A 27,111-nucleotide genomic window follows, 5' to 3' on the forward strand; every position below is an offset into this window, starting at 1 on the left:
AGGAGAGGAGGAGGAGAAGGAGGAGGAGGAGGAGGAGGGAGATGAGGAGGAAGAAGAGATAGAGGGACTACTTCCAGAGGTGCACACAGACGATGTGTCAACGGGAGGAAAAAGGACAGCAGGGGCTGTGAGGGTGACAGAAAGACACATAGCAAGAGAGCCAAGAGGAAGAGGAGAGAGAGAGGGAGAGAGAGGGGAAGGAGAAAGAGTGAGTGTGTGCATGTCAAGGAGGGAATGGATAGGAAGAGAAAAGGAGTGCATTGAGGAAAACAGCTGGGAGGTATACCAAAGATCCCACAAAGATGGGGGAAATGTGAAGTTATGCCTTTTGAAAAGGCTTCAAGAGAAAATAATGTCAGTCATAACAAAAATTTACCACAGAAACCTACAAAACAAATTTAATAACATTGCTATCTGTATATAATTATAGTACTTTTGAAGTTTAGGGAGAAGACAAGAGATTCTTTTCACCTGCTGTTGTCTAAGAGTGCCCTTGACTAATTCTGGAAGATTCTAGGAACAGACACCTGATTTACAAAAAAATGTCTTTAAAAAATGTTTTCTAGTCACAATGATTCAACAAGGTGTTGCAAATGGCTGCAAATACTTAAAAAAAAAAAGAAAAAAACATAAAATACACAAGAAACACAATTACGAGAGTCCCTTGGTCTAGTGACTTTCTGTACGAGTGCAAAAACCATCATGGAATTCAGCGTATTTTTGGTCAGGTGTGGTACCGGTTGCTTGTTATGTTTGTTAGTCTGTGGTCGTGAGATAGTAAATCTTGCCCAAGCTCCACCTGAATTAGCATAGTCTCCGTTAAAGGGCTGTTAGGAAGAAGTCATCTGGACATTTGAAAAGCGACACTTACGGAATGCCACTCTGCAGTCTGCAGAAACATTATGAACCACTTCAGCCGTTTGGATTTCAGCAGTCTCATGTCCTTGTCTCTTTACTAGTCCGATCAGTCTCCCAGACAGGGCCCCTCTCTTCTCTGGGCAGTGTGTATGGCCAAAGGTTGCCCTCCCCCCCTCCCATCTCCTCACTGCTCAAGCATTTAATGGTAAGGTTCCAGAACAAAGTCTGATCAAACATCCCTGAGGTTTACCACATGTGATGGACCACAGTCTGGAGGCAGCTGACTGACCATCAGTCACAATGGTATGTACTGACACACTGAAACATGGAGCCAGTTTTACAGCAAAGCCTCTAACAATGAACAAACACATAAAGAAGTACTCCATACTCCAATTTGGAAAACATCAAGTTCACTTACCAATTTGGTAAATTATGTTTCCAATTTGGAATTAAATTGAGTTGTCTTGCAGAAAGATGCACAAGGTTACACAGGTTGTTCAGTTTAAAGCTAAATTCTATATTACAAAAATTAAAAATACTCTTCATATTGCATCAAGCTCAGGAGGAAGGTTTTGGGGAAAGTGTATATCATTTAGTGAAACACTTCTGATCACTAAATTTGACGAGTCTACATACTCTTAAGGTGTGTGAATGAGCTTGAAATGAGGGACACTAAACTGCTTAACAACTGAACTCTGTGTTTGAATTGCGTGATGAATGGAATGGAGTTTAGCGTCGCCCTCTCACCCCAGCTTACTAGTCAGCGTCCGCATACTCAATAGGCTGCGACACACAGTCCACGTCAAACGGCTTCTCTTTTGGGGGGCTTTCATCACTGTAACCCTGTGAGGGGACCTGACCGTTGCCACACTCTGGCTCTGTTTCGTAGCCGGTGTCGCGGAGGGCTCGCAGCTGAGCGCCGTTCTGGAACAGCTGCTCGGTCAGCTCGGGCTTCTCGGCCGACGTCTCCACGAGTCCCGCCTCGCAGGCCACGTACTCGGGCTGCGCCTTCTTCTGGGTGCCCAGCAGGGCGGCGCGCAGCCGCAGGCACGGCGCACGGGCAGGTAGCGCATGTAGCAGTTGTACGCCAGCGCGGCCAGGAAGAGCAGGAAGAACAGCAGGAAGAGGAAGAGGAGAGCACCGCTGTTGTCGTGCTGCAAGTACTCGGCCGAGGGGTCCATGGTCTTGGCGCTCGGCTCGTGACTGGACGGGGGCATGGGCTGCAGGGCGCTGGCCGTGTGGCCGACGCCCAAGCTGAGGGTGAGGGTTATTGGGGGCGTTTGCTGGGTGGAGCTAGGCTGGGCAGATGTTAGTGGAGGGGGGCCGGAGGTGATACCATTACCTTCAGCAGGCGCGGTGGGCACGTGCGCTGCCTTAGCGCCGGACGAGGCTGCGGATGAGGTGGCGGCGGAGGAGGAGGAGCGGGGGAGGTGTCCTGGCAAGTGCGGGTTCACAGGCGTCTGCAGGCTGAGCCTGTATCTGGCTACCAGGCTTCTGAAGTCCTTGCCGGCGGCCCGTTCCACTGACCAGCACTCGTAGAGGCCCTGCTCGTCGGGGCCCACGCTGTAGATCACCAGGCCTGTGTCCGACAGCAACTGGAACCGCGAGGGCTCGGTCAGAACGCTGTCGTTGACTCTCCACTGTGCCACTGCCTTGTTGGACAGCAGGGGGCAGGGCAGCTCTACTATACTCCCTGGCTCCACCTCCATGCCCTGGTACTCCTTGGTAGAAAGTCTCCTGGCTACAAACAGAACAAGTTCATTAAGAGTGAATTCAAATTCCTTGGTGCATTCTATTCACTGTTCCTCTATGTACCATTCTGAACGACAACATACAAGAATGGCTTGGCTAACAAGGGACAACAACAACAATCATTAATTGCCTCCGTGAGGGCCTAGGAGACATTAATTACAATGGAGAGCATCACCAGATACCAGATGAGTTGCTCTGCCTACTCACAAATCCATTTTGAGCCAGATAGCTCAGAGTATTATGATAAACACGGCTGATATGCTAACACACATTACATTGATGGCTGCACTCTCCAGCCTTTGTGGAGCAGATGCAACATCCTCATCATATTAACAGTCTCTTTTCCAGCTCATGGTCAGACATTATCAACTCCTCCTGCACTCTGTGAATGTACCTGCAGGACATCGGTCAACGTCACCAGCCAGGCTCTGGATCAAACGACTGTAAAAACAAACCAGAATACAAGCATTGGGATTTTTACAGAAACAAAAGGTCTAGTCAAGTAAAATAGATACAGTAAGTATATGTAGGCAATAAGATGCTGAAGGTTTGTGTTACAGTGTAAATCAGTCAGTATTCCTATATCATTACAATATCAAAGGACTTATGTCCACAGTTCTTAAAATTTTTGTGGATCTTCGGCAGCAGATGGACATCCAGGCATACCTGACGCCTGTGACTTCCTGGTTGTGGAATATGTTGACACATGAGGAGGTGCGAGGGTCCCAGGCACAGTAAGGGTCCCGAGCCAGGATGCAGTCCCCACAGGTGGGGTACTTCTCACAGAAAGCAGTGGGCGACTGAACCACACCAGAATCTGAACCAGCATACAAAAACCTGGCCTGGTAACAAAACATACACGCGCACATATTTAACATGATCTCCCACTACAGAAATTAGTACACATGTCATCCGCTGGCAGCATAAAAAACACAAGTCTGAGCAGCACTGGCCTAAAAGATCCAACAGACAGCAATGTATCCAGTTTCAACTTGGGCTCTGTGGTTATGCATATCTGTGTTCGAAAACCACCAACAGGTATCTCACAATGTTTGTGAGGCGGAATGAGAAACAATAGACACACTTGTGGGTACTGGCTGCAAAACGGAAGAATGACTTGTGGTTGTCTGATTGTGCAGACTTGCTGTCTCCATCATCGGAAAAGTTTCTCCTTCCAAGCTAAGTAGAAATGCAGCTGATATTACAAGCGATGGTTATCCTAAACCAGTGGTGTAAGCATAACGGAATATGATGATCTGGGGGGATATGGGAAATATGGCTAAATGAATAACTACATGAAAAATCAGGGGAGGGAGCGAATGCAATAGCAAAAATGAGATGGTCTCTTCGGGTGCTGGAGAAGTGGCATGCGTTTGCAGACCAAGCTGACCAGCTGTTGCTGATCTAGGCATATAGCATTTTCCTCTTTCTTTTGGCTCAGACGCATGTGCCTTACTTACCCCTTGTGTGGACAGAAGCAACGTCTTAATGGCCTCAGCCTTTTTGAGGAGTTGAATTTCCTCCACTGTGTGGACTTCTCCCTCATAAACCACGGATTTGTGCAAGACTCCTTTATCTGGTCAAAAAAAAAAAAAAAAAAAATCAGTGGTCATGAGAAATGCAAGCAGAACACTGAGACAACGTCCACAGACCAACACAAGCATCAGCAACACACGCAGACAGACAGGACATTCACCTGTCCCTGTGAAGATGACGTCATACATGTTGTTATCAAGGGCACGGACCCTTTCCACAGCAATCTGTGTGTAGTTGACGTCTTTGGTGATGAGCCGGGGGCCGTTACCAATGGGCAGCACTGGGTCCTCCAGCAGTGGGTGGTCCTTCACAAACTGGAGTGTTTTATCTGGGAGATGCAGCGAGTTGCTGATGTTTTGCAGACGGTTGTGGTTGTTGATGCACTGCAGGAAGAGAGAAGGTTCCTTTGATCAACACAATTCACACGTCTCGTTTCACCACTGCCAATGCACTGAATAGGGCTGTGCTTTCCATATTGAAATATCAATATATCGACATATCGTATCGCCACTTGTGCAATATATTGTAACGCCACTGCTGCAAAATATTGATATTTCTAATAAAAGCATTAGGCTGTGCAAAAATGTCTATACAGCCGACTATTGCAATATTTGTTTTGGTGGTACACAGTAAATTGTGTTTTCAGCTCCCTTTTTACATTTTCAATACATTGCACACTGCGATACATGTATTGAATGCGCTGTACCACAATATATTGTGATGTATTGTATTGTGACCTATGTATCGTGATGCATATCGTATCGTGAGGGCCTTGCCAACACGCAGCCCTAGCGCTGCGCCAACTCAGGTGAGCGTACAAAGGTGCACAGAGTGCACGCTTGCATCCTCCAAGAGGTCTTGTGGAGAACTGAGCAGACAGAGAGCTGATTAGATCAGTAACATTTTTGGGAGTCCTTGATCAAAATACTGACTGACCAGACCAACTGACCACAGGGTTAGTGAGGGGTCCAAAGGTTTTGTCTGAGTTAATTGGAGTTTAGTCTGTCCTGTGTCCACCTCGGAAATATATAGGTAGGGGAAAGGGGTTACATTCCAAGAAGGGGGCAAGGCAGTGCTTCAAAGAAGAAAAACATGGGTGATGCAGAATCTTCTTTGAAGTCATGTTGGTATGCACATCAGCCTGTCTGCACTTGCTTACTAGAAAACAATAACATAACCAAGCTTGCTGGACAAACAAGGTAACTTTAAGGTGCTATTGTTAACTATTCAATTTACTATCAACTGTCATGACTTTTTTATGGTTGGGCTCATTCTTCACACCTTTTCATACTAGCTGATCAGGCTATATTTCAGCTATTTAAAAGCACACATATACTTGCTCGCCATGACATGTTATGCACTGTGCACTTGCATGGCTTGGTGTCAAAGAATGGGTTCATATCTGATTTTTTTGAGTGTGGTGGAGGCTTGAGGACATGCAAAATAAAATAATTTGAATACAACTGAAACTAAATACAAGAATAAGATCTATTATGTGCATGACACCCAGCAACGTGGGATTATTAATGCTTTGCATTATGAAAAGCTTTTGTTTAAAAGATTAGTAGATGTAAATGTCTATTCAAGAAGTTCTCCAGACAAAGACTTTGGGTGGCTCTGCTTGTGATCAAGGTTCAGACCCTCCACTAATCTCAGTCTAAAGAGGCAGTCATGAGTGAAGACAGACTCACCGCTCCTGGCCGAGGACTGGGCGTGATGCCATTGTATCGAACCCACTTTGTGTGGGACTGTTCCACAGTGGCTTTCTGCATATATTTCCCCTTTGAGAACACTTCCTCAACAGAGGACATGTTGTAGGCACACACTGCTGACAAGCCAACATTTGCCCTGAAAGAAGTAAACCAGGAAAAAAAAAAAAAAAAAAAAAACACATTTAACACAAATGTAAAAAATGTCAAAAATACATGTAAAGATAACTGATTGAGGTTACAAGTGAAAATCACAAGCCAACCCACTACAAATGCTGACACCACACCAGCATATAATACAGCACACCCACCATTGAGAGGTGAAAACCCCATAGATGACCGTTTCTCTCCAGTCCGGGGTCCTCAGGATGAACACATCATGAACCACGTTGAAGACAAAGTTGAGCTCAGGCATGGAGCATACCAGCTTGGCCTTCAGGAAGGATGTCCACTTCTTCTGCAGTGTCCTCTGGCCACCTAAGTCACCCTAGAGAGAGGAACAGGGGAGTGTCACGGGATAGTTATGCCTTCTCCTAGCTACCAGCTACTAATGTGCAGTGTCACACACTGAAAGTAGAGGGGATAATTATGATTACTAAATGAACATCTACACTGATAGTTACTTAAACCTTTACATATTTAAAGGGACCCTTCAGGCATCACCCAAATTACAGACTCGGGTGAGATTTGCACCTGCTGGAACGATAGGAGGGTGAAACCAGCTTTCACCCTCCACTGTGTGAAGTGCCCCCTCCAATTATCTGAGCAGCATCAATGAGGGCATTCTGGTGCCAGATAACATACTCACCTTGCAGACACGTGCAATCCTGGGGATCAGTAGTTTGCCATAGAACTCGTACTCCACAGACACCTCAGTGAAAAAGTAGTAGATCTTATCATCATCACCATCAGCACTGTTTTTACTCTCTCGGATGACATCAGCAAACACAAAGCTGGGCTCTGTGAAAAAAGCAGGATGAGGGTTAGTGTCTGGGAGAAATCTGCTGTACTGTATGATGCCAGTCCCATGTTAGTTCTAAAAAGCTTGATGAATCTGAAATGTAAATTACACTGTCCCACAAAAATGGCAACAATGAAAACTGAATTTTAAAAACTACAGAATCTCATCATTACCATTAAGCCATGATGTGGAGTACTCTGTGCGCAACAGACTCTGGGACAAGGAGTATCTGGAGATAATGGGCTCGCTCCCCAGAAAGTTATAAGCCGTTCCTGAGTACAGTTCTCCATCTGGAAGATCACAAATCAGAGCTTTAACACCCACTCAATGGACTTGAACAGCCTAGACAGGAGTTTCCACTCCAGTGTTCAGAAAAACAACAGTGTCTTTTCTCCATGGGCCCTGAGGCCATCAGGATATCGGGTCAACTCACCAACCATGACTGTGGTAAAACTTTGTGCCGGGTCGAAGGAGCACTTCCCCCTCCCATCCTCCTGCTTCTCCTGAAGCTTAAAATCTTTAAGGGTCTGGAAAAAAGGCAAAGGAAGTATATCAACTGTGGTCCCATAGTATGAAACGTAAAAGAGGGGAAAGTAAAAAGGGAGGGAAATTTGCAGTGTCATGGTTGACATACCAGGTGGTCACACTGAGGCTGGAAGGCATGCGTCCCACAGACATACAGGCTGTCTTTGTTGAGGACTTGTAAAACCCGAATGTAGTTCAGACACTCTGTCTGTGGGAGAGAAACGCAAGTCACAGTGAGCAACATGTCTGACATGCTCAAATACCTATGGAAGATTTCATAGATAGAAGAACACTGATAGTGATTTTAACCAACATTCCAAACATACCTCTTTTGACTTTCCTTTTGCAATACATTTTTCCATGTGTGTTTCTGGAACTTTCCAGATGACCTGTGTAGAATGAAGGACTGTTTAAGTATCATTTGATTTAGGGTAACTCTCAAGTAAATTCCCTGAGTGATCACAGTACATGTTGGTCTTCTACAGACTGTGTGTATTTTACCTTGTTCTTCCTGACAGACACATCTTTCATGCTGAGCTCGAAGATGGCCTCCCTCGCACCCACATACAGCACATGTCTCTCCTCACTCAGTAGCAGTGTAGAGTAGTTAAAGACTCCTGGCTCAGAGAACTCCACCAAATTTACATCTGTACAGAAAAGCACAAATTCATCAATCAGAAGACAAATTAACCAATTCAGGAAAGGGTATAAAACCATTTTTATATCCAACGTGGATGTCATAGGCCATAACAGTTAGGGTGTTTTGCCCTTTTGCTGAATTGTTCAGTCCTTTCTAGAAGAGAAAAAAACATATATAACTTGTTTGTTTGTTGTCCAACAGTGGACTTCCTGCTTAGAAAGAGGAAGAGGAGACAGAGAAAGCAAGTGAGCACAAGTGAGAGATGATTTATGATGAACTTGGCAACACTTTGCGCTCTGCTATGCCTGGCAGCTTCCGTGTCACTCTACAGAGACAGCTCAGGTTGCGTGCGCCGACGCTCGGCCCAGAACACCAATGCGCCCACACATGCTCGGAAACCCCCTCCCTCTGCCATGTGCACACGATGAAAGCAAACACTCCGTCTCGATGACTGCCTTCTATTTTGCAAGTCTCTCTGAGGTGGCATTGATTTTTTGATAGCATATTTACATATTCCATACAGCAGATACTTTGGTTAATGATGCAGAATGAGCCTTGAGATAAAGCTAAATTGTACACGGTGAATGAGCAACATAACATGCCTTGATGGGTGTCATTTTTACCTTCATGCTTCCATGATGTCCTCGGCCCACTGGATGGTCCGTGTGAGGAGACCTCGAGGAGCAGTCCAAGAAACACTCCCAGCACACTGAAGGCCATATTAGTTTCCGGGATCTTTGGCAGAGTGAGGTTACCTCTGTTAGGAGAGAACAAATTGGTGTCTAGTGTGTGAGTAGATTCAAGCTATGCTGACAACAAGGTGAAGGGAAGAAAACTAATTCACAATCTCAAAGCGAGACAGTGCAACTGATGAAGCATGCAAATGGCAACCACAGACTCCACTTCCCCTCTGCTGTTGGTTAGCAGTGCGTGTCTCTCTGTGAAACTGGCAAAGAGAGAGAAATGCCACTTTGGAGAGAAGCAAAATGTACAGAATAAGAATGAGGTGGTTTAAGATTCCTCATGATTTGTTTCCCTCCTGGATTTAAACATCATTTTTGTTTCCCTCCTGGATTTAAACATCATTTTTCTGAAACACATCATCTAAACCAAACTTTGGGGAAAATTCCCAAAAATGAGAAATGAGAAACACTGAAACAAATAAGAAACACTAAAATGTGTCACTGACTTCTTACACTCAAAACAGAGCAGATCAAAATCAGAGGTTTGCGTGACTACATGATCATGCTATGTAATCACAACATACACCCACTTTCCTGCACCAGACAGACACCATACCTGACTGACAAAATAAACATTTGTCAAAAACTCATGTTTTGTGATCTAGCATTTTTTCAAAAATGCATGCAAAATCAAAGATTTCCCCATTGGTGTGGGCTGGAAACAAACAATTCAAAATCAAACAAACTAGTAGCTCAAAGTTAATGTAACTTAACCACAATCTATCAGAATTCCTGCACCATATCTAATCAATTTTAACCACAACAACAAACCATGCAGGATATGACTATTTGAGGCTAGTCATGGCCACTTGACTTAATTATATATATTCTGAAGATAAAACTTCCTTTTGCACACTCTATGTGTGACAAAACGTACACAAATTCACACATCGTATTTGTCTCATCACCATCCTTATTAGAGCAACGTGCAGACAAAGCATAAGGGGGTAAAGAAAGGGGAGGGGGAGGGCAGTTGAGAGAAAAAAAATTGAGACAACAAAGTACCTAATTTAGCTGCATGTAGCTAAACGTGCAGCTGTAGCTGAATGTGTGAATATATTTTATATATATTGAGGACCGCCTTTTATATATTATAAAAGGCGGCCTGTTCCTACCTCTTGCTTGTCTAATTTAGAGTTCCCCTTTTGGTCCTCCCTAGCTATTCATTTGTTCCCACCATCCCTGACCTGCTGATAGTGTTGATAACTGAGGTTAACAGCCCCACATGACAGAGCTGGCTAGTGTAAAACAGATCCCTGGAAGAGAAAGAGGACACCCAAGATAGCGCGCCTCTTGACTGTTCACTGCACACTGATTCTCAAGGTTTGCTCTGTCTTCACTAGTTATCCAGCAAAGACTGCAGCCAATGTGACACTAATCCACTAGTCCATGGAACATTGTGAGATACAACACAGACGTAGGTCACACAAGTGGAGCATTCACACAGGTCACGGTGGGCCAGTGCATAGCTGCAGTGTGCATGCCACTTCTGATATAGGTGCTTGAAAAGACGCCAACATTGATGGTTAGCAGTCAGACATGGCACATGTTGCACATATAATCTTCAAAATCAACACGCAAACCTCTCCCAAAGCCTGTCCAAATGTCCCATTAGATTTAATCTGCCCCTAACCCCAGCCAAACTGGGTCAAAAAGCAGAAAGCTCAGGGGAATAGCCAGTCTCCTGGCACACAGAAAAATGAAATAAGTTTTTTTTTAACAAATTACAGTATAAGCTGATTACTTTAACCTTTTTGTCAGCAACATAAAGATATTGTGGAAATGATCAACTATAGTCTTACGTCCCTGTAGTTGTACACTTTCGTTGAACAAAAAGAATGGTACTTTTCACTGAAACCAGGAAATACTAAGCCTAAAATTAACCAAAGTAATTTGATTACTGGTCATTTTTCGTTTCACATCAAATCACATGGAAAACTAACCTAAATGGGAGGTGCCCATAAAGAACAATAGCCCAAGTCTTCTTTTGGCCCTCTTTAGTTTCGTCTCTTGTTGTCCAGAGGTTAACCTGAGATCACAGACGATTGCCTTCTCATTGACAGGCAGTTCGGCGTCAGCTTGGCCTATTGCCTCTGTAGTCCAGCGAGTCTGGGTCTGGATGTAATGTGCTGTCGGCCAGAGGCTATGCATACAGCTGGAGTTACAGTGGGTAAGCCGCCACAGCACCACAGCCAGATGGCCAGTTTGGCTTTTTTTTCTCTCGTTGAAAGTTGAAAGGAAAGTGATCCTTCGTGAGAGAACAGGTAAAACTGGTTCTCTGGAGTCCTGCTGCAACAGAAAGGGCGTCTGTTTGACTTCATGAAAGATGGAGGAGGGTCAGGGAAGGTTACATAAAGGTCTGCAATCAGATTCCGCTCACGCTGCCATCTGATAACAGGTGTTCTATAACTGCATTCTGATAGTTGGTTGCTTCATTTGCACTGGTCGTGCACAGACATGATTGCCATGATGTTGCTGACCATCACGGCATGGAAATTCTGTGACAAAAGAAACTGAAGTGTACTCTTTTTAAACTTCAATGAAAACGGCAAATGTACTTATCCGGGTATCTGTTATAGGATAGCTAGCGCTTTTAACTCCACCCAAGAATTCATGCTTCAATGACAGACTAAGCTTAGTAGTATTTGGTAAAGCTGTTGAGAGGCCTTGTATCACACTATGGATTTACAAGACGATAGAACTTCTTCAGGATATGTAGTCTAGAGGAAAGGGGGAGAGTGAGGAGAGCCAGTTGTACTGGGGAATTGCACTAAGTCTGCAAAAAATATAAAAGGATAGTTCAAAGTTACAGGCGCAAGTAGTAGTAGCATTGATTTTATGAGGACACTGAGGCAGCATGTTGGCATCATGGATATTGCTCTTTTATTGACCATTCAACTGGATGCCCCAAAGCAAAAAGGGACATCAAAGGGTCAATATCAGGCATGAATGGGGTTTTCAGCTACATCCGCTTTGGGGGACACCTGGAGGGGAAGAGACGGCACAGATGCACTCAGAGCCGAGCTCTATAGCTGGCCAACAGGCAGATCAGCTACTGCACAAGAGGCTGCAGAAGATGCTGCAGGATTGCTGCAGAAGGAACACTTGGCAAGAAGTAACAGCTATACTGTATAGTTCAACAGTGGCATTATCCAGGACCAGCTCACCACCAATTCAGTTTGTTATCTCTGACAGTTTGATTGCAGGAACCACAAAGTCTTTACTTGGATGGTTACAACTGGTGGGATATTTTCTTGGCAATTATTTCCATAACTTTGTATGTTTTTCCACTTCAGTTCAGTGACATATAACCTCTCACAGCAACTAAAGCTGTGGTTTCAGTATTCCGCTGAAATGAAGTAGCCCTTCAGTTTATAGTGTAGTCTGTTAATGTTATTAAATGGCAATCAGTTTAATAGTATACATCTCCTTGTCACCTACATAAATCACCATGGTAACTCAGAAAAGTTGCAATTTAAAGGGGAACTATGCAGGTTTTTTAGCTTAATTTACCTTAACTGAACAGCCTCGAAGTCATTGGAATGGTTATATGACTTTTTTCGGGTTGAACGGTGGCAGTCTCACTTCCCCCAGCGCCTGTGAGCGGAAAAAGCACCCTTTCAACTTTGGGCCGGCGGGCCGACGGCCTCAGAGACAGAAAGTCTCGCGATGTAACAAATTGCTTTACTACACCACACACACCAGGCACCGGCTAGAACAAGGTATGCGATGGAGTTTCTCAGACGTTCGTCATGGCAGAGCCAGCGAAAAGAAGCAGAAAGTGAGTGAACTGTTGTCGAAGGAACAGGGAAAGAGGAAAGCGGCAGACTGACCGATTGAGGAGTGTCGTAAAATATATACTCTGAAGCTGTAGGGGGAGCTCTGCAGAGAAACCTGCGAGCAAAAAGCGAGAAAAAAACACAGAAGAAATGGCCAAGACTGCAGTTTCTCTTTTAAAATGGAGATATTCTTAATTGCATTTGGCATAATCAATAAAAATGGTAATCTACCAATGTCTGTGTTACTCTACATGATTACTGAACAATTATAGACAATCGGTAGCCAGCGGTGGCTTTAAACAAATAAGATATTGATTGGCTGTGACAAATGAAGTGGCGCCCAGGGGAGGTCCAGTGCCACCTCACACACAGGCTTTGTCAGACAGTTCCTGTTCAGACTGACTCACTCATGCCAGAGTGGTGCGTGAGTCCTTCCAGAGAAGTTGTTTCTTTTCAGAGTTGTGACCCAGCTAAACTCTGCTACCAAATTCCTCAGACAAAAGGGCCACTATTTTGCTAATGTAGGAATATGACCTTGGAAGCATTGGTGTGAGTCACACAATTGGGTCTCCTACCACAATTTGACACACACCAGGTGGCTAGACCGCAGCACCAAAGACCAAAAGTAACACTGGCAAAATAACGTATTTATAACAAGACTCGCAAAAGGAGGTCAAAGATACAAAGGGCTTTTTGTTTCCATAGGGACAAGAGTAATCTCTATTCTCTCTGTGCACTTTCTACAGTAAATAAACAATAGAGCCGAGAAAAACCACAGAGGGCCATCCACTTCCTCCACTCACCAAGCTGCCAATTCACATGCCAGGCTAGATTAGTCAAATGCCAAGCCAAAAAATCTCTAGTGATCCCAGGCCTCAGTGGACTGATCCATAAAGAATAAACACTCAACCCACAGAACCAAATATTCCAGAAAAATAAACCAATTATGTTGTAGACATATGACGGTGATGATTATGTTTGTTGACTAATGTGATACAGAAACCTCAAAAGTAAATATAAAAATCAATGCAAAAAAACACATGCAAACACCAACCACAACTGTCTGTTCATCTATGAGCATCTGTGCCCCAACCTTCTATAAAGACACATCCAATTCAACACCTGCTCATGAAACAAACAAACAAACAAACAAACAAACAAACAAACAAAAACTAAAAACCGCTAAACGCCTGGCAAGACAATGCTCCAACTCTGTGGTGAGGCAGCAGTATGGGGGATCTCTTCCCCCCTCCTCCAGTGCCATCCTGTCAGGCTTGGCTTCTGCTGCTGGGCTCTGGCAGCTCCTTCAGTGCCCCTCTAGTGCGGTCAATGTGAGCAGTGTCTCATCCCTGAAAGGCCCGAGTGGGCCCATCCGTGGGGGCCCATCCATGTACAAGTCAGCAGATCCAGGGCATATTGACAGACATTTTGTACAAAAAAAGAACATTTGTTAGATTTTAGAAGATACATAATCTTTCATTGTGTGTTTGCACACTGCGCTGTAATCAATACACTTGATTGCAATCGACTCTCTTGCTTACTACCAGATGCCTCAGGGTGAATCTATGAGCATTCTGACCAATATCCTACCCATTCTGAAACATCCCCCAAAAGAGTGTCTCTGTTCCTCCTTGCAGAGTCCTGCCTCTTTATGTGGGCACCAAGAGGAGTAGCCCTGTGAAATGTGGTATCTGTTCGGCCATGTCAAGTCACTCTGAAACACAATACTACGACCACAGCGTTTGGCCTTGATGACAGATGTCAGATGCACTATAAATAATGGGTGTATACTGGGTTTTTGGTTTTGGCAGTAGAATTGAAGTTCTCCACATGACATCATAATCTTAAGTCACAGAAACAAAGGAATTCCTTTCATTAAAAAAAGAAAAGATATCAGAATAATAAATTATTGGCCATACATACGCATAGAGTACTCCTGGCATAGATTAATCAACCCGATTAAAGAACATGGCTGAATGCTAGACAGAGGGTTCCTGTTCTGAGAATAGCATGGTAAGTCCATGTGAGCTATTTAGATAAATCCTCTGCCATAATATGTATGGAAAAAAAGAGAGAGAGAAAAAAAAAAAAAAAAAAAAAATTCAACCAATACATCAGACAAAGAAATTAATCCCAGAACATCTGCCGAGTATCTTTCCATTTGCAAATAAAATCCCTGAGGATGACAAAAAAAGGAAATGATTGGTGGTCAGAATTTGAAGTTCAATGCTTTCATATTTGGCCAAAGAACAAAATACATATTGTCAATTTGCAGAACACTCCAAAAGTCTTGACCTGGCTGGCAGAATGTGGGGAGTAATAAAGCCTAAGGGAGTTGGAGAGAACTGGGCAGGGTCATCACCATACAACGAACACAAAATGTATGCCCTCACGTATAATTGCTACCCTCCATATGACTGCTGAGCTAGCAGCTCACCATAAAGTGACCACACTAAAGGGAAATGAGAGGTCAGCTCTTGTTAAAATGTATATTTAGCCTGTGATTGAGAGCCTTTCAAAACACACCCTTCGCGGATCACATGAGGAGAGCATGGTTTAAAAAAAAAAGACCATAAACAAACAGAGTTGTGGAGAGGTGCAGCTCCAAACAGGACTCATTCTGGTGAGGCTGCTTTCTGCAGCAGCACAGTAAAATGTAATGACCATGTGTGCCTTTCTGAAGCCTAAAATGTAAGGATGAGGTTTGGAGCGCCAGTGCATTACCATCTGCTAGCGTAGTGCAGAAAGCAGAGTGGCCACGCTTAGTCAGAGGTCATCGGAAACAAACACACAGCATACTTGACATGTGGACACAAGGAGGAGCCTTCATTTAGCCCCTCTTATTTATGGTGAGGCCATCCCCACCATTGCACCAGCCAATGTTGTACACACACACAAACACACACACACACACACACACAGGTGACCCTGACATGCCACCAACCAACATTCAGAAACCTTCTCACTTTGACAAGACCTCATCTCTCAGCTCCCAGCCTTGACATTCTTCAAGCCTCATTTGAGCAGGAGGTGGTCAAGACCCTGTTACCCCCACATTGCACATTGAGAAAGATACGGTCTATTCCCAAAGGGGACGAACCCAGCAGGGCACGAAAGCAGCTGAGCTGCTGGTAAAAACAATAGACATGAGGGATCAGTTTACAAGTCATAACAGTTGTGCCTGCCTCTCATCTCACCAGGAGACCGTCAAAGCAACTTAAGTCAAAAAAAAATAATAATAAATCCCTTTCTGCATCTGCACGCTAAGTGAAATGAGGACTTTAGGGATCTTGGAGTCTGAAGGATTGCGGGGACCAGAGACATGCCCAAGTTGCACCAAAGCAGGATTTTCTTTCTAATGCCCCCTCTCTAAGATGACTGTGTGTGCACCAGTGCACCTGCACTTTATCCAATCTCATTACACCACAGAGAGACGTCACGCACAACCACAGGACAGGCAAATCACAGGCCAGAGGTGGTAGGAACAGCCACAATTCACAGAGACCCCTGCTGCTCAAAACTACCCAGTAAGGACAGACAAATGAACCATTAACCAATGGTCTAGGAACAGTGTAAATATAGAGAGGGGTAATAAATATTAGCAGAGTTGTTGTGCAATGGGGCCTTGTCGCAGGCCTGAGCAGTATAGAGTCCAACAGAGCCAGGGCCCTTCCCGTTAACCAGAGTCCTATTTCTTGAGGTTAATATGATCCTGGGCATTAAGCTCTGGTGAATACTACTTGCCTAGCTATTTTGGGTGCCACGACAGACCGGTAGCCCTCTCGAGGCTGTTCCAGTGCCCTTCCTGCTGATGGGCTTGCGCAGGTGCCAGGGTGACCGTGGCGGGCGCTCTATGACAAACTCTCGGGAGGGGGATCCGGTTTAACCCTGGTGGGGTGGGATCGCTTACCGACCGCTCACCACTTACTTCCGTGCCCTCCACCATATCTGCCTTGCACCAGCACTTGGGACTCTGGGAGTGTACCTTGTTCACGAGACCCTCCGCGAGTGTCTGCTTCCAATACAACCGTCTCTCCCCCTCCCCACCCCTGACTCATGTGGTGTATAAATACAAGTTAAAAGTTACACCCAGGGAGAGATCCGGTTTAATGGGCTGTCTAGTTAATGGCCATTTAAAATCCCCTCCTAATTCTCTTAAGGGAGCTGGTATTGAGATGCCATAAGCACATCCACACATTAAACAATTTATACGCTGAAGTTATTTTATTCCATTTGGACAGAAACACCAGTGCCAAACAATCCACTGAGAAGACCTTCCCCGCCAGGCTTCACTGGTACTGTACACTGCCTGCTGCTAAACCGAGGAAAGGAACCTGGTGATGTGTTTACTGTGAAAGCCCAAGCCTCTGGAGGCCTCACATAGCCACAGCAGTTAAGAGCTGGGGTCTAGAGTGATCCAACACCCAGGTGTCCTGCACACTGCACCCCCCACCCTGTGCTAACCAGCCTTTAATACAACTCCTAAAGTCCATGGCAAACACCCACTTTCCAAAACTATGGAAATGGGCACTTAAGAGCGTTCCCCACTGTTGCCGCGGACTATTTCCAGCATGGCACTGATTTCATGGTCTGATTTAGACCAGGGGAAACAAAGATCCCTTTTGGGGTTCCTTCGGAGAGTTTATGGCCACTCCAGACGCTTCCAGCAGCCTGGCCCCCTGAACTTGGCACTCACACAGGAGAGACGAGAAACTTCAGTGAGAAACGGGGGATGCAATCGAGCCAAAACATTCCATCAATTCTCCCTGCCCATCAGGGATGGAACCCGGTCAAAGACAAGCACTGATGCTTCACACTATTCCCCATCAGTGCATCTTGCACATCTCACCAAAGGTGCCTTTTAAGACTGTTACACTCAAACAATGGCTACCCTTGTGTGACTGCCTTCCCGTGCCATTGGTGTTTCTGTACACCAGTGTGGTAACTAAAGCACTCGACAGTTCCCACACTATTTTAGTCTCACCAGGTCAGGCCAACTAACTCAACTGATCTGATAACCCATCCCAACTGAGTTGTATTGCATAAGGACATTCCCAATACTAACCATTCAAAAAAACACAACAGGTAGAACAGGTTCATGATCTGCAATATATCCATCGCCTTATCAGATTTCAGTTTGCTGTTTGCATACGTCAAGCAAATAGGTGTGCTCTACTGAACACAAAATAAGTAGCAAGGTAGTAAGATGGCTTCTTGGAATACTCTGTAGTTTTGCTTTAGCCAACAGATTTATGTCCCCTAAATATGTGATCAGCATTAGTAACAATGGCTATGTAAAATGCTCAAATAAAGGCTGCATTACACTGAAATACGGCATACGAATGCTTTCAAATAACACAGGCAACAAAGGCAAGGCAAGGCAAGGCAAGGCAAAGCAACAAAGTGGCAAATACTTTTGAAAAATATATGAAAGGAAACATTTGATTTCATCAAGTCAGGATATAACTCAAGTAAAAGATGTAGAGGGAACACACAGGAGGGGAAGCCGATCAGGCAAAAGCATAAGTGGGAGCATTGCTGAAAAGGAAAAAAGGAAGCCCCTTATGTCTCTGAAAGAAGCAAGGTTGCAAAGGGGGATGGGGGAGTGGCCCCTCAGCAACACAAATAGCAAGAGCACAAGCAGCCAAAAACTGCATCTCAATCAACTCGGGGAACATCAGGTCACAGGAAGACAATTAACAGAGCAGTGAAAGAGTATTTATAAAGAGGGGTTTGCATTTTAAAAATCAATTCCCAGGCTAGGAGTGTCTCAGAACCACCACCATCAAGGCTTTTTTCATGCAGAGGTGGTTTGGGGGAGGGGTATTGGTGGGGTGACATTGGGGGGTGCGGGAGAGGGGGGGGGTGTTAGCCACACACAAGCATGCAGTATTCGTGTTGTAGCATGCAGGCCTGCAAGCGTTCCAAAGAGGGTGGGAGTTTGTTTCTGACCTGTGGCTCCTCAACGACGTTCGACTAGTTGAGTCTCTTTCTTCCCGCTGAATTACAAAATCCTCAAGCTATGGGAGGGAGAGAAAAGTATAGAATGACAAATGACATCACTAGTTCATGGGAGTCTGTATCAATGCATCTTTACATGTGCATGTGTGTGAATAAAACAGCTGTTCCTAAAGATCAGTGTATAGAGCTTGAGATACAAAGTTCTACATTTTAAAAAAAAAAAAAAAAAAAAAAAAGCCACATTTAGAGTAATGAATCAACAAAAAACACACACCATGAAACAACATCTCTGGCACAGCTATGACATATCCATTGCTTCCAGTAGTACAGTTAAGCCAAATCCAACCACAACAGACAATATTCCTCCATCACATCGCACACTGCCTAGAAGCTTAGCTGGCGTTTCAACAACTGGCAGGAAACAAGCTAAAACGATGAACACATACATAGGCATGGTCATTGTCCATGGGACATATGACAGTCATGAATAGACTATACTGCTTGACATCAATATATTATTCTATCTAAAAACAAGAGTTTGTCTGGTGTACCTGATAGATATTGATCCATGGAGGTCCCTTATCCAGCACTGAGCCCTTTGCTAGTTCAGGAGTTCATCTTCCTACTGAAACAATGAGTAGCTAAAAGTGCAGAATCTATGGAATATTCCAGATGATTCAATACTCTTCTGATCTGACCAAAATCCACATTGCAGAACTGGGAAGCAGACATTCTAGTCTTAACTCCATTTTCCATCCAGATTCACACCGTGGTAATCATGGCTCACCGCTGCCACAAAGACATTTCCATACATCAGCATCTGTGATATTCCCTTTTATGATCAGCCAAACATGCATCTTGTGTCTACATGCCCAGCTAAATAAGCAAGTGGAGAGGAGAATCTCTGCTCTCTAAGCTTCTGTGCCAGATGGCCAGTGCTTCATTCAAATCACTTTCCTTGCTCATTCAGAGGCTTCCCCACGCAAATTTAAAGAACTTCAAAAGAATGAATGCATTAAACAATTCGAAGGAGCAGGAGACTCGACCCAACTCCCCTAGTAACACAGGAGCCTAGAGCACAACCCACCGAGGAGGAACATCAACACATTGAACACACCAACATTACTTTTAACATTACACAAATCAATTTACACATTGAACACCAACATTAATCAGTGTTATGAAATGAGAAGAACTGACAAACTGTTTATAACAAGATTAATTCCGCTGTCCTTTTGCCCCTAGCACTGCAACAGAGATCATTATTCTGTGATCGAGACAATATGCCATACAAATAAATCTAGGTCACAAGGGCATCCAAGCATTACAAGTGACTATATTGTTGAGGGGCACTGTACCAACAACAACCCATAATTATGTCAAATCATGCAGCAATTCCTGCACACGCACAAACTCTTATTAACTACCTCTGTTTATAGCTAATAAAAAGCCAACTGAACATGATTTTAACAGTTCTACCAAGCCATCCATTTAAAAGAAAATAACTATAAAATCTTGCCAAATGGACTTTTCAAGGTGCATATATCAGGCATACATCTCTGTGCTTTTTCATTTTCTGCAACACATTATAAACCAGGTCACTGAATATTTAATACCCAGAGCTGGAACCAGAGCTACAGGAGGTAGCTGTGAGAAGCATTGTGACAATTTTATCTGGGCTCCTCAAATAAGACTCCAGAATGAAGCCCTCACATTAATGACAGCTTAACTGCAGACAAAACAATATCATGGCAGACGTCAAAATGAAGCTATGCTCAATGGTCTACTTAGAATCGTGGGGGCGAATTGAACTCCCCCCAACTCACCACGCCTCCCTCAACCTCACTCCATGGCAGGTGTCTGGATCCCCCCACATTCACACGCACATCAACACTCAGGCAGGGGGTATCAGAAGTTTGGAGAAGATGACAGGACGCCTTAACTGATGAGCTCTGTGTCAGGGGTCGCCCGCTTCTAAACAGCAGTCGGAAGCATTCGGATCTCAGCCTCACTTGACTCCCACAAAACGTGACACCGGCGTCTGACATGTCTCAATTCAGCCCTGTGTGACAGGCCCCTGCTGAGGAACACCCCTCTAACAGAGGCCCAAGAGCCAGCGGAAGTCTGCATGTCACGGGTGTCCCACTGATAATGGATAGTGCCTTTATTTACAATTTGAAGGTGGACCATGAACATGAATACCAGATTTAAGGATCCAAAAGATTAGGCCTACTTTAAATGTTGATTTCAAGAGACACCAGATTTTTTAAAAAGCCTATTATTCTGGCTGATATGTTGATTATGATCAATATAACTACATGGACAACATCGAGAGTAACACACTTACATAATCTGATCTTCAAACCAACTCATCTAAACATATGGTCCTAAAAGCAATTTAAGGGCATTTAGAAACATCATTTGATTAGAATGTGCCTCCCTCCAGCCAGACACACACTGTAAATCGCTAAGCTGATCTGGCACTTGAACTTTGAACCCAGTTCACATGCAGCACTGAGTCATGAGTAAACAGAAAGAGCGCTGGGAAATGCCAATCATCCATAAGACATGTGATCACTCCGGGCTGGAAGACACCCAGCATTCTCCCCTCTCATCTCTACGGTCACACTTGCCACCACCCCAAAGCCCTCACTCCCTGCCACTTCTGCTCTGGGCCAGTTTAGAGAGGGGACAGGACCGGGCAAGAAACGGGCACAGGGCAGCAGAAAAAAGGGAGAAAGAGAGGAGAGCAAGAGGCAAGTAAAGGGGTGATAACTGAGGACTCTTTTCTCCGGTTAGCACCTTCCCCTGCTGTACCCCGTACTACTCAATAGCAGATAATTAAGAAAGGACTTTTGAAGGTGCTACTATACTCCGTTTAACAGCTACAACTAACCCAATCAATAAAAATGGTGGGGAAAACCATGTCCTCGTTGTTTGCTGAGGTCAATAAACAAGAGTTATATGCTTTCAGGGTGATTGTGCAAGCTTTTTGTCCTACTTTCCACAACTCTACAGCCCTGCCATAGAGCTAAAACAGAATGAAATTCCAAAATATTGCCCAAAAAGAGCCTTATATGAGAATCAGAGGCTGCTTTGCAGAGCACCATGAACAGGATTATAGGGGCTTGTCCTGGGACTGAAAGAATCCTATGTACAAGACTTTAAGCCCAAATCTGGCTTTGGAAACATCCCTAGCCCAAAGGACTTTCCCCACATCAAGCTGCTGCGTGAATGATCTCGGAATGCCCAGATGCAAGAACTTTAAGACATTTTCCTCGATTGACTAAAATCCTGAGCAATAACTCTCTTAAATGGTTAAGTAATGTGCATTTGGCCAGCATTCAAATCTGGAATCTTTATTACTTAAGCCTTAAACACAGTGCCATAAATACGGATTTAAGAGCATTATACTAAGAAGTATTTTAAAAGACCAATGTAGCTATGCGTTTGTTTGTCCCAATTCAACATAAGAGAAAGGAGACCCACACATAATGAGATGAAAATATCAGTGTGCACAATGCTGCCTTAAGCCTTTCTTTTATGGCTGCTCATCCGTTCACACCTAACTAGTGAGTGAGAAATTCCCGTCCAAAGTTCAGATGCTTTTTGAGCTGAAGGAGTCTCAATATCACCAATAATGGTCCTGAGAGAGAAGCAACAAAGAGGGAATACATGCATTATTTGAATTCCTGCGAAAACTTCCATGTGTAAACGTTTGCTCACGAGCTCGCCAGACAGGACTTAGGCGGGTGAGCTGGGGGGCAGGGCTGTATGAATCTTAAGTAGTCACATGTTGTGAAGAGCTTTGTTCACTCCCAATGACAGTGTCCATCTCTCAGATTTTCCCTCACTTCCTTCTGGCAGAACATTTATCATTCTCCCAAATGAACAATTGCACTACAACACTGACTAGCACAGACAGAACAATGGACTACTAAATCAGGGGCCTTCAGCTATCCCCTTGGAAAGGTTGCTAGGATACCTTTGATCCACTAGACAGCTTGTCAACAAGATCATGACTTCCTTAAAGCTCAAACAGGAGAAGAGCTCTTTATTTTGAAAAAAAAAAACCTTCAATCTCAGCAACATCACCAGCAGTATTACAATAACTGGATAGTGCTGCTTGTATGTTGCTTGTTTGTGTGTTTATGCGTATTTATAGTGTAAGCAAGGGCAAAGAATGATCTAAACATGTGTTCAGTAGGCACAGTGCTGGACAAGTCAGGTCTGCTACTCGAGTCTGACATGAGACCCAGTTAAATCAATCAAAACAGCATGACGCTGCCTCTTATTTATAGCCCACTTATGTACGTAAGCATCAATGATGTTTGATGGTCAAATTCTCCACCTAAGGTTTTTACTTTTGGTTTGAGCAGGTCAGAGCAAATGGATACACACCACAACCTTTGATTCCTCAGTAACAAGTAGTGAGTATATAGCATAAGGCCCAAAGAGCCACTCGGTTGCCCTAGTAACGCTGCTCCTCAGCTGGAGTGGCACATGTGTGCTGAAACTTTTCATCGGCAGACTAATTCTCCTCTTCATGGTGGCAGGGAAGGCTGGTGGCAGCCGTTCAAAACAGCCAAACGAAGGCCCCGAGGCAAGAAACAAAGACAGCATCAGCAAACATAACACAACAACGACATGCAAATGAAGGCCTATGCAAATGCAATACGTCTCGCAGTGCAAAAACAGAAGGACCCTTCATACGAGAATGCTGATAGGCATCCTCAACGTTTGGCCATATTCAGGGCTGACGCAACTGCGGCACGCAACAGTGATGGCCTCATCGCGTTTACCTCGAGAAAAACACATGGCAACACAATGGGTGCTTATAGTTCTGTTTGTGCACTGTGGATGTCAGCAACAACTACTTACTTGTAAGCCATGGCGTCGACTGGCGAATACTGATTCATGAAAAAGCCGTCTCCAGTACACAGTCTAGGACAGCTGAGGTTCACTCCCACGGAGACACACCAATCTGAGAATTCAGAGAGAGACACAGACATATTACATTCTTCCAGCCAGACAAATTATTTCACTGCAAGTACACTACCTGAAATGCCCCCCAGTCAATCTGATCCCATTTGGTAAAACTATGTAAAGACTAATCTTTTGTTTTTTGAAGGCATAACCGGATTCCAAATATGAACACACGTTCCATTGCCTGTACATAGCTTGGGGCATTTTCCTGTTCACTGGAGACACCAGCTTCATAGGAAGGGCAGAAATGATCCGTGTTTGCACACAAAAGACATTTTACTCACTGCAAAGTTGCAGCCATGCCTGAGTTACTCACAATTAGCAAGGCAAGGGGCACGCTTTGCCAACTTTGTGGGGGATACCATTGCCACGGCAACCAAAGGGCCAACGCGAATAAATTATGAGAGCCTAAAAATTCTGCTACCAGCTATTCAGAAGATTTCAGACTTTTAACAACATATCACATATAGAAAAATTATGTGTAAGGTTAAAGATTTGAAAATATCATACAAAATTGATTTCAAAGTCACTGTGTAGGTCATCCATAATTACAAAATGTAGGCTACATCATGACTCTGAACCGTCCAGTCCAGGTTACAGTCCTGCTTGCTTTGCCATTTGAAATGCAGTACTTGCTTGATAAATTCACTCTGCCTTATGTGTCTCACTGCACTCTAATGCATCAGCAAAATCAGGCTTAAGCTGAAGCTTATCTGTCCATGACAGATTACAAACACTGACATATCATTAGCCTAGCATTACATGTCAGCATCGAATACGGGCTGCCCAGAATACATGAGCATGAGATGCATTCACAGACACTCAGAGGAGGGAAAATAAACAGACAGGCAATCCTGTGTAATGAAGTTCAGTGGCACTCTTCTTTAAAATAATTTCCTGTGTTAATGGCATGGGGCATGCAATCCCTTGATGTTAAAATGATTTACGTCTGTACATTACTCTGCATTCAACCCCAGAATTCAAAGGTCAACGGTTCCTGACAAGACACTTCTAAAGAAAGCAGACTTTGGTCCCAAATGGGTTCAGCTTTTACACTGCAGACACTTAAATGCATGTACACAAAGGCTGACTGACACAGAGCTGACTGTACCCCCAGGTGTTTTAGAACCTGCCCCCAAAAAAAGCTAACCAATGGTGGATGGACCCCATGGAAATGTGCTGCTCCTTTTGCTACCCCCACCACAATAGTCTCAGTCTCTTGGTCATACACAGGCACACACAAACATGCCCCCCCCCCTTATAGTCTCGGGTGATTCCTCCAGGCTGACATGCTGTCTGGGGATTCCTGTCTGACTCCAGCTCATTAGTCCTTTTGGGCATCTGCCTTCCTGTCACGGGCAGGCAGAGGAGAGAGTAGACCCATCATCAGATGGCTCTGGGTATAGTGTTTGGGTTTAGTCTAAAGACTTCACTCCAAATCCAGTTTTGCAATATGTGAGTACCTGCAATGGAGGTCCCTTGGCATTTAAGAGTACCCTACAGTATGCATGAACTGCACACATAACAACAAGCTGGTTTCCAATGCACATCTGTGATCCAGCAGTGCTGCAGAATGGAATGTCTGGAATATGCCGGAATTCCATGGGTTTCCACAGTATGGTCGCTGAACCAAACGCCAAGGAGCTGCTATCATGAGTGGAAAGGCAGCACATCTTCCAAAAAGAATGATTTCCCTCTGCTTTAAGTCCAAGTAAAAACAAACTAATAAGGGCAGGAACTATGCACTATAGAGGAATTTGACCTTGATGCCAACTGGATCAACTATATCAAGAGAAATAAATCAAACAGAAGATTCCTTGATTTGCTACCCATCACAGATAGCTTCTAGACAAATGACTGATTGCCATAAAGCCTCATAAACCACAGAAGAAATGCTGTGTATACACAACATACAGCAAGCCCACCAGTCCCACAAGATCCTAAACTTCTTCAGCTGATGTCTGCTTGATTACACCCATATTACTGTCCACTACATTACACACAAGTACTGAGAGGAGACTGGAGAAAATACTGCTGGAGCTCTACTGCCACTAAGTGCTATCAGATCTAGTCAGATCTAGTTAGTATCAGGCCCACCTCTCTAAGCATAATAATGCATCTTTGGTGACGACAGTCTCTTCAGCCATTACTGTAAACATCAAGGGCAGAACACACACAGGCACAAGCTCCGTGTCTTTGAAGCTGGCAGACAGCACTTGAGGAGGGTCGTTAACTGGCTTTGATCTCCTACAGACAACACCAAAATGCACTGGAGCCCAAACCGCTCACTCCAAGCATGCCAAGTTCACAAGCAAACGGAAGATTACCTCTCTGACTAGCAATCACAACACACACACAGGTTCAAGTAGACAGCAATTGCTCAATAATAACAATGCACACAATATTAAAAGAGGGAGGACTTCACTGAAGAGAAATCAGTAATTAGGCTACTTCAGTGGGTTGTAATCCAAAATGACATTATGTTAGTTGAGAGGAAAACCGACCAAGTCCTACAAATGCAAAAATAGATAGTTAAATAAAAGAATAGCATAGCAAGGTCTGTAAAAATAAGTTAAATCAAGTGGAAACGTGTATATTCATTGATCAGACTGTTAAACCACCTCAGAAGAACTAAATTGGTTTTATGAGAATGAATCCCTTCCAAACATAGCAATATCTAAAAAAAAAAAAGACCCAGATGTATCCATCAATAAGTCATCAAACTTCAGTCTTACCACCACTCAGCAGAATTGGGCTTCAACCTGGCAGACAGTGAGCAATGCAAAAACTGGCATTAGAGCATGGAGCATGTTTTCATTTTGTCGTATTAAAGCCAACAGGGATGATCCATGCTTCCACAATTTCTGTTCCAAGAGCCCTGCTGCCTGTCATGCACTGAAAACTGGAGACAGCCAGCGCAGCATAACTAACCCATTCAGCCCTCCCACAGCTGAGGAGGAGGGAGGCACCAGTCCCTTTTCAAAGATTCCCACAGATCGAAGTGTTTGACTGGAGAAAAAAACACTGGCAACCATGCCCAAAAAAATATGAACAGCCACAAGAAATCAGAAAACAGCAGCAATACCAGCACTACACAAGTCCTCTCCCTTTCTAGCACCCCTCCCCCTTACATTTCCCTCTCTGCAGGTCTTTTCTCACACTCCCTTTCCACACTCAACTGTACCACACAGCAATTAATAATTAAAGTCAGCCGGTTTCAAAAAGCGACAGTAGATGAGAGGGAGGCAGAGGGGCTCCTGTCGGTCTTCACACCCGCTCCTCCTCCCCCCTTCACTCACCCAGGGAAGAGCAGAGGCATGGGGCCTGCGAGCACTCGTCTCCTCTCCAGCTCCACACAAAGGAGGAGGATCAGCCACGCTGTGCTTCTCAGCTGCCTGTACAGAGAGCCCCAGCTCGGCAGTCTCCTCGCGGAGACATCAATGCACACACTCCTCGTGGAGGAGGAGCAGGATACGATGGGGGTTGGGGTTCGAACGTGTTTGTGCGTGATTGTGCGTGGTGGTGTGTCTATTGTTCACCGGGTCACGGGCTGTTATGTGCTCTTGGCCCTCTCTCTGACAGCCGGGGCTGCAGATCAGCTGCCTTTGCTCTGCCATAAATCAGAGGGGAACTGGAGCTTGAGCCACTTCCGAAGCTGGGC

General features: G+C 44.5%; 1 protein-coding gene across 1 annotated transcript; it reads right to left on the bottom strand.

Annotated features, from left to right (window-relative positions):
* sema4d (sema domain, immunoglobulin domain (Ig), transmembrane domain (TM) and short cytoplasmic domain, (semaphorin) 4D) lies at positions 1–26,545 on the bottom strand. Its single transcript, XM_048259032.1, is given in 17 exon segments — positions 1–1,914; positions 1,917–2,599; positions 3,005–3,051; positions 3,277–3,452; positions 4,071–4,186; positions 4,307–4,529; positions 5,838–5,994; positions 6,167–6,342; positions 6,664–6,815; positions 6,990–7,106; positions 7,250–7,343; positions 7,451–7,549; positions 7,668–7,730; positions 7,843–7,988; positions 8,605–8,738; positions 23,346–23,448; positions 26,186–26,545. Coding segments are annotated over 16 exon segments (2,721 nt in total). The 5' UTR covers positions 23,384–23,448; positions 26,186–26,545; the 3' UTR covers positions 1–1,614.
* Positions 26,546–27,111: the final 566 nt, after the last annotated feature.

This window comes from Alosa alosa, chromosome 12 (genome assembly GCF_017589495.1).
Source record: "Alosa alosa isolate M-15738 ecotype Scorff River chromosome 12, AALO_Geno_1.1, whole genome shotgun sequence".
Lineage (NCBI taxonomy): Eukaryota > Metazoa > Chordata > Actinopteri > Clupeiformes > Clupeidae > Alosa > Alosa alosa.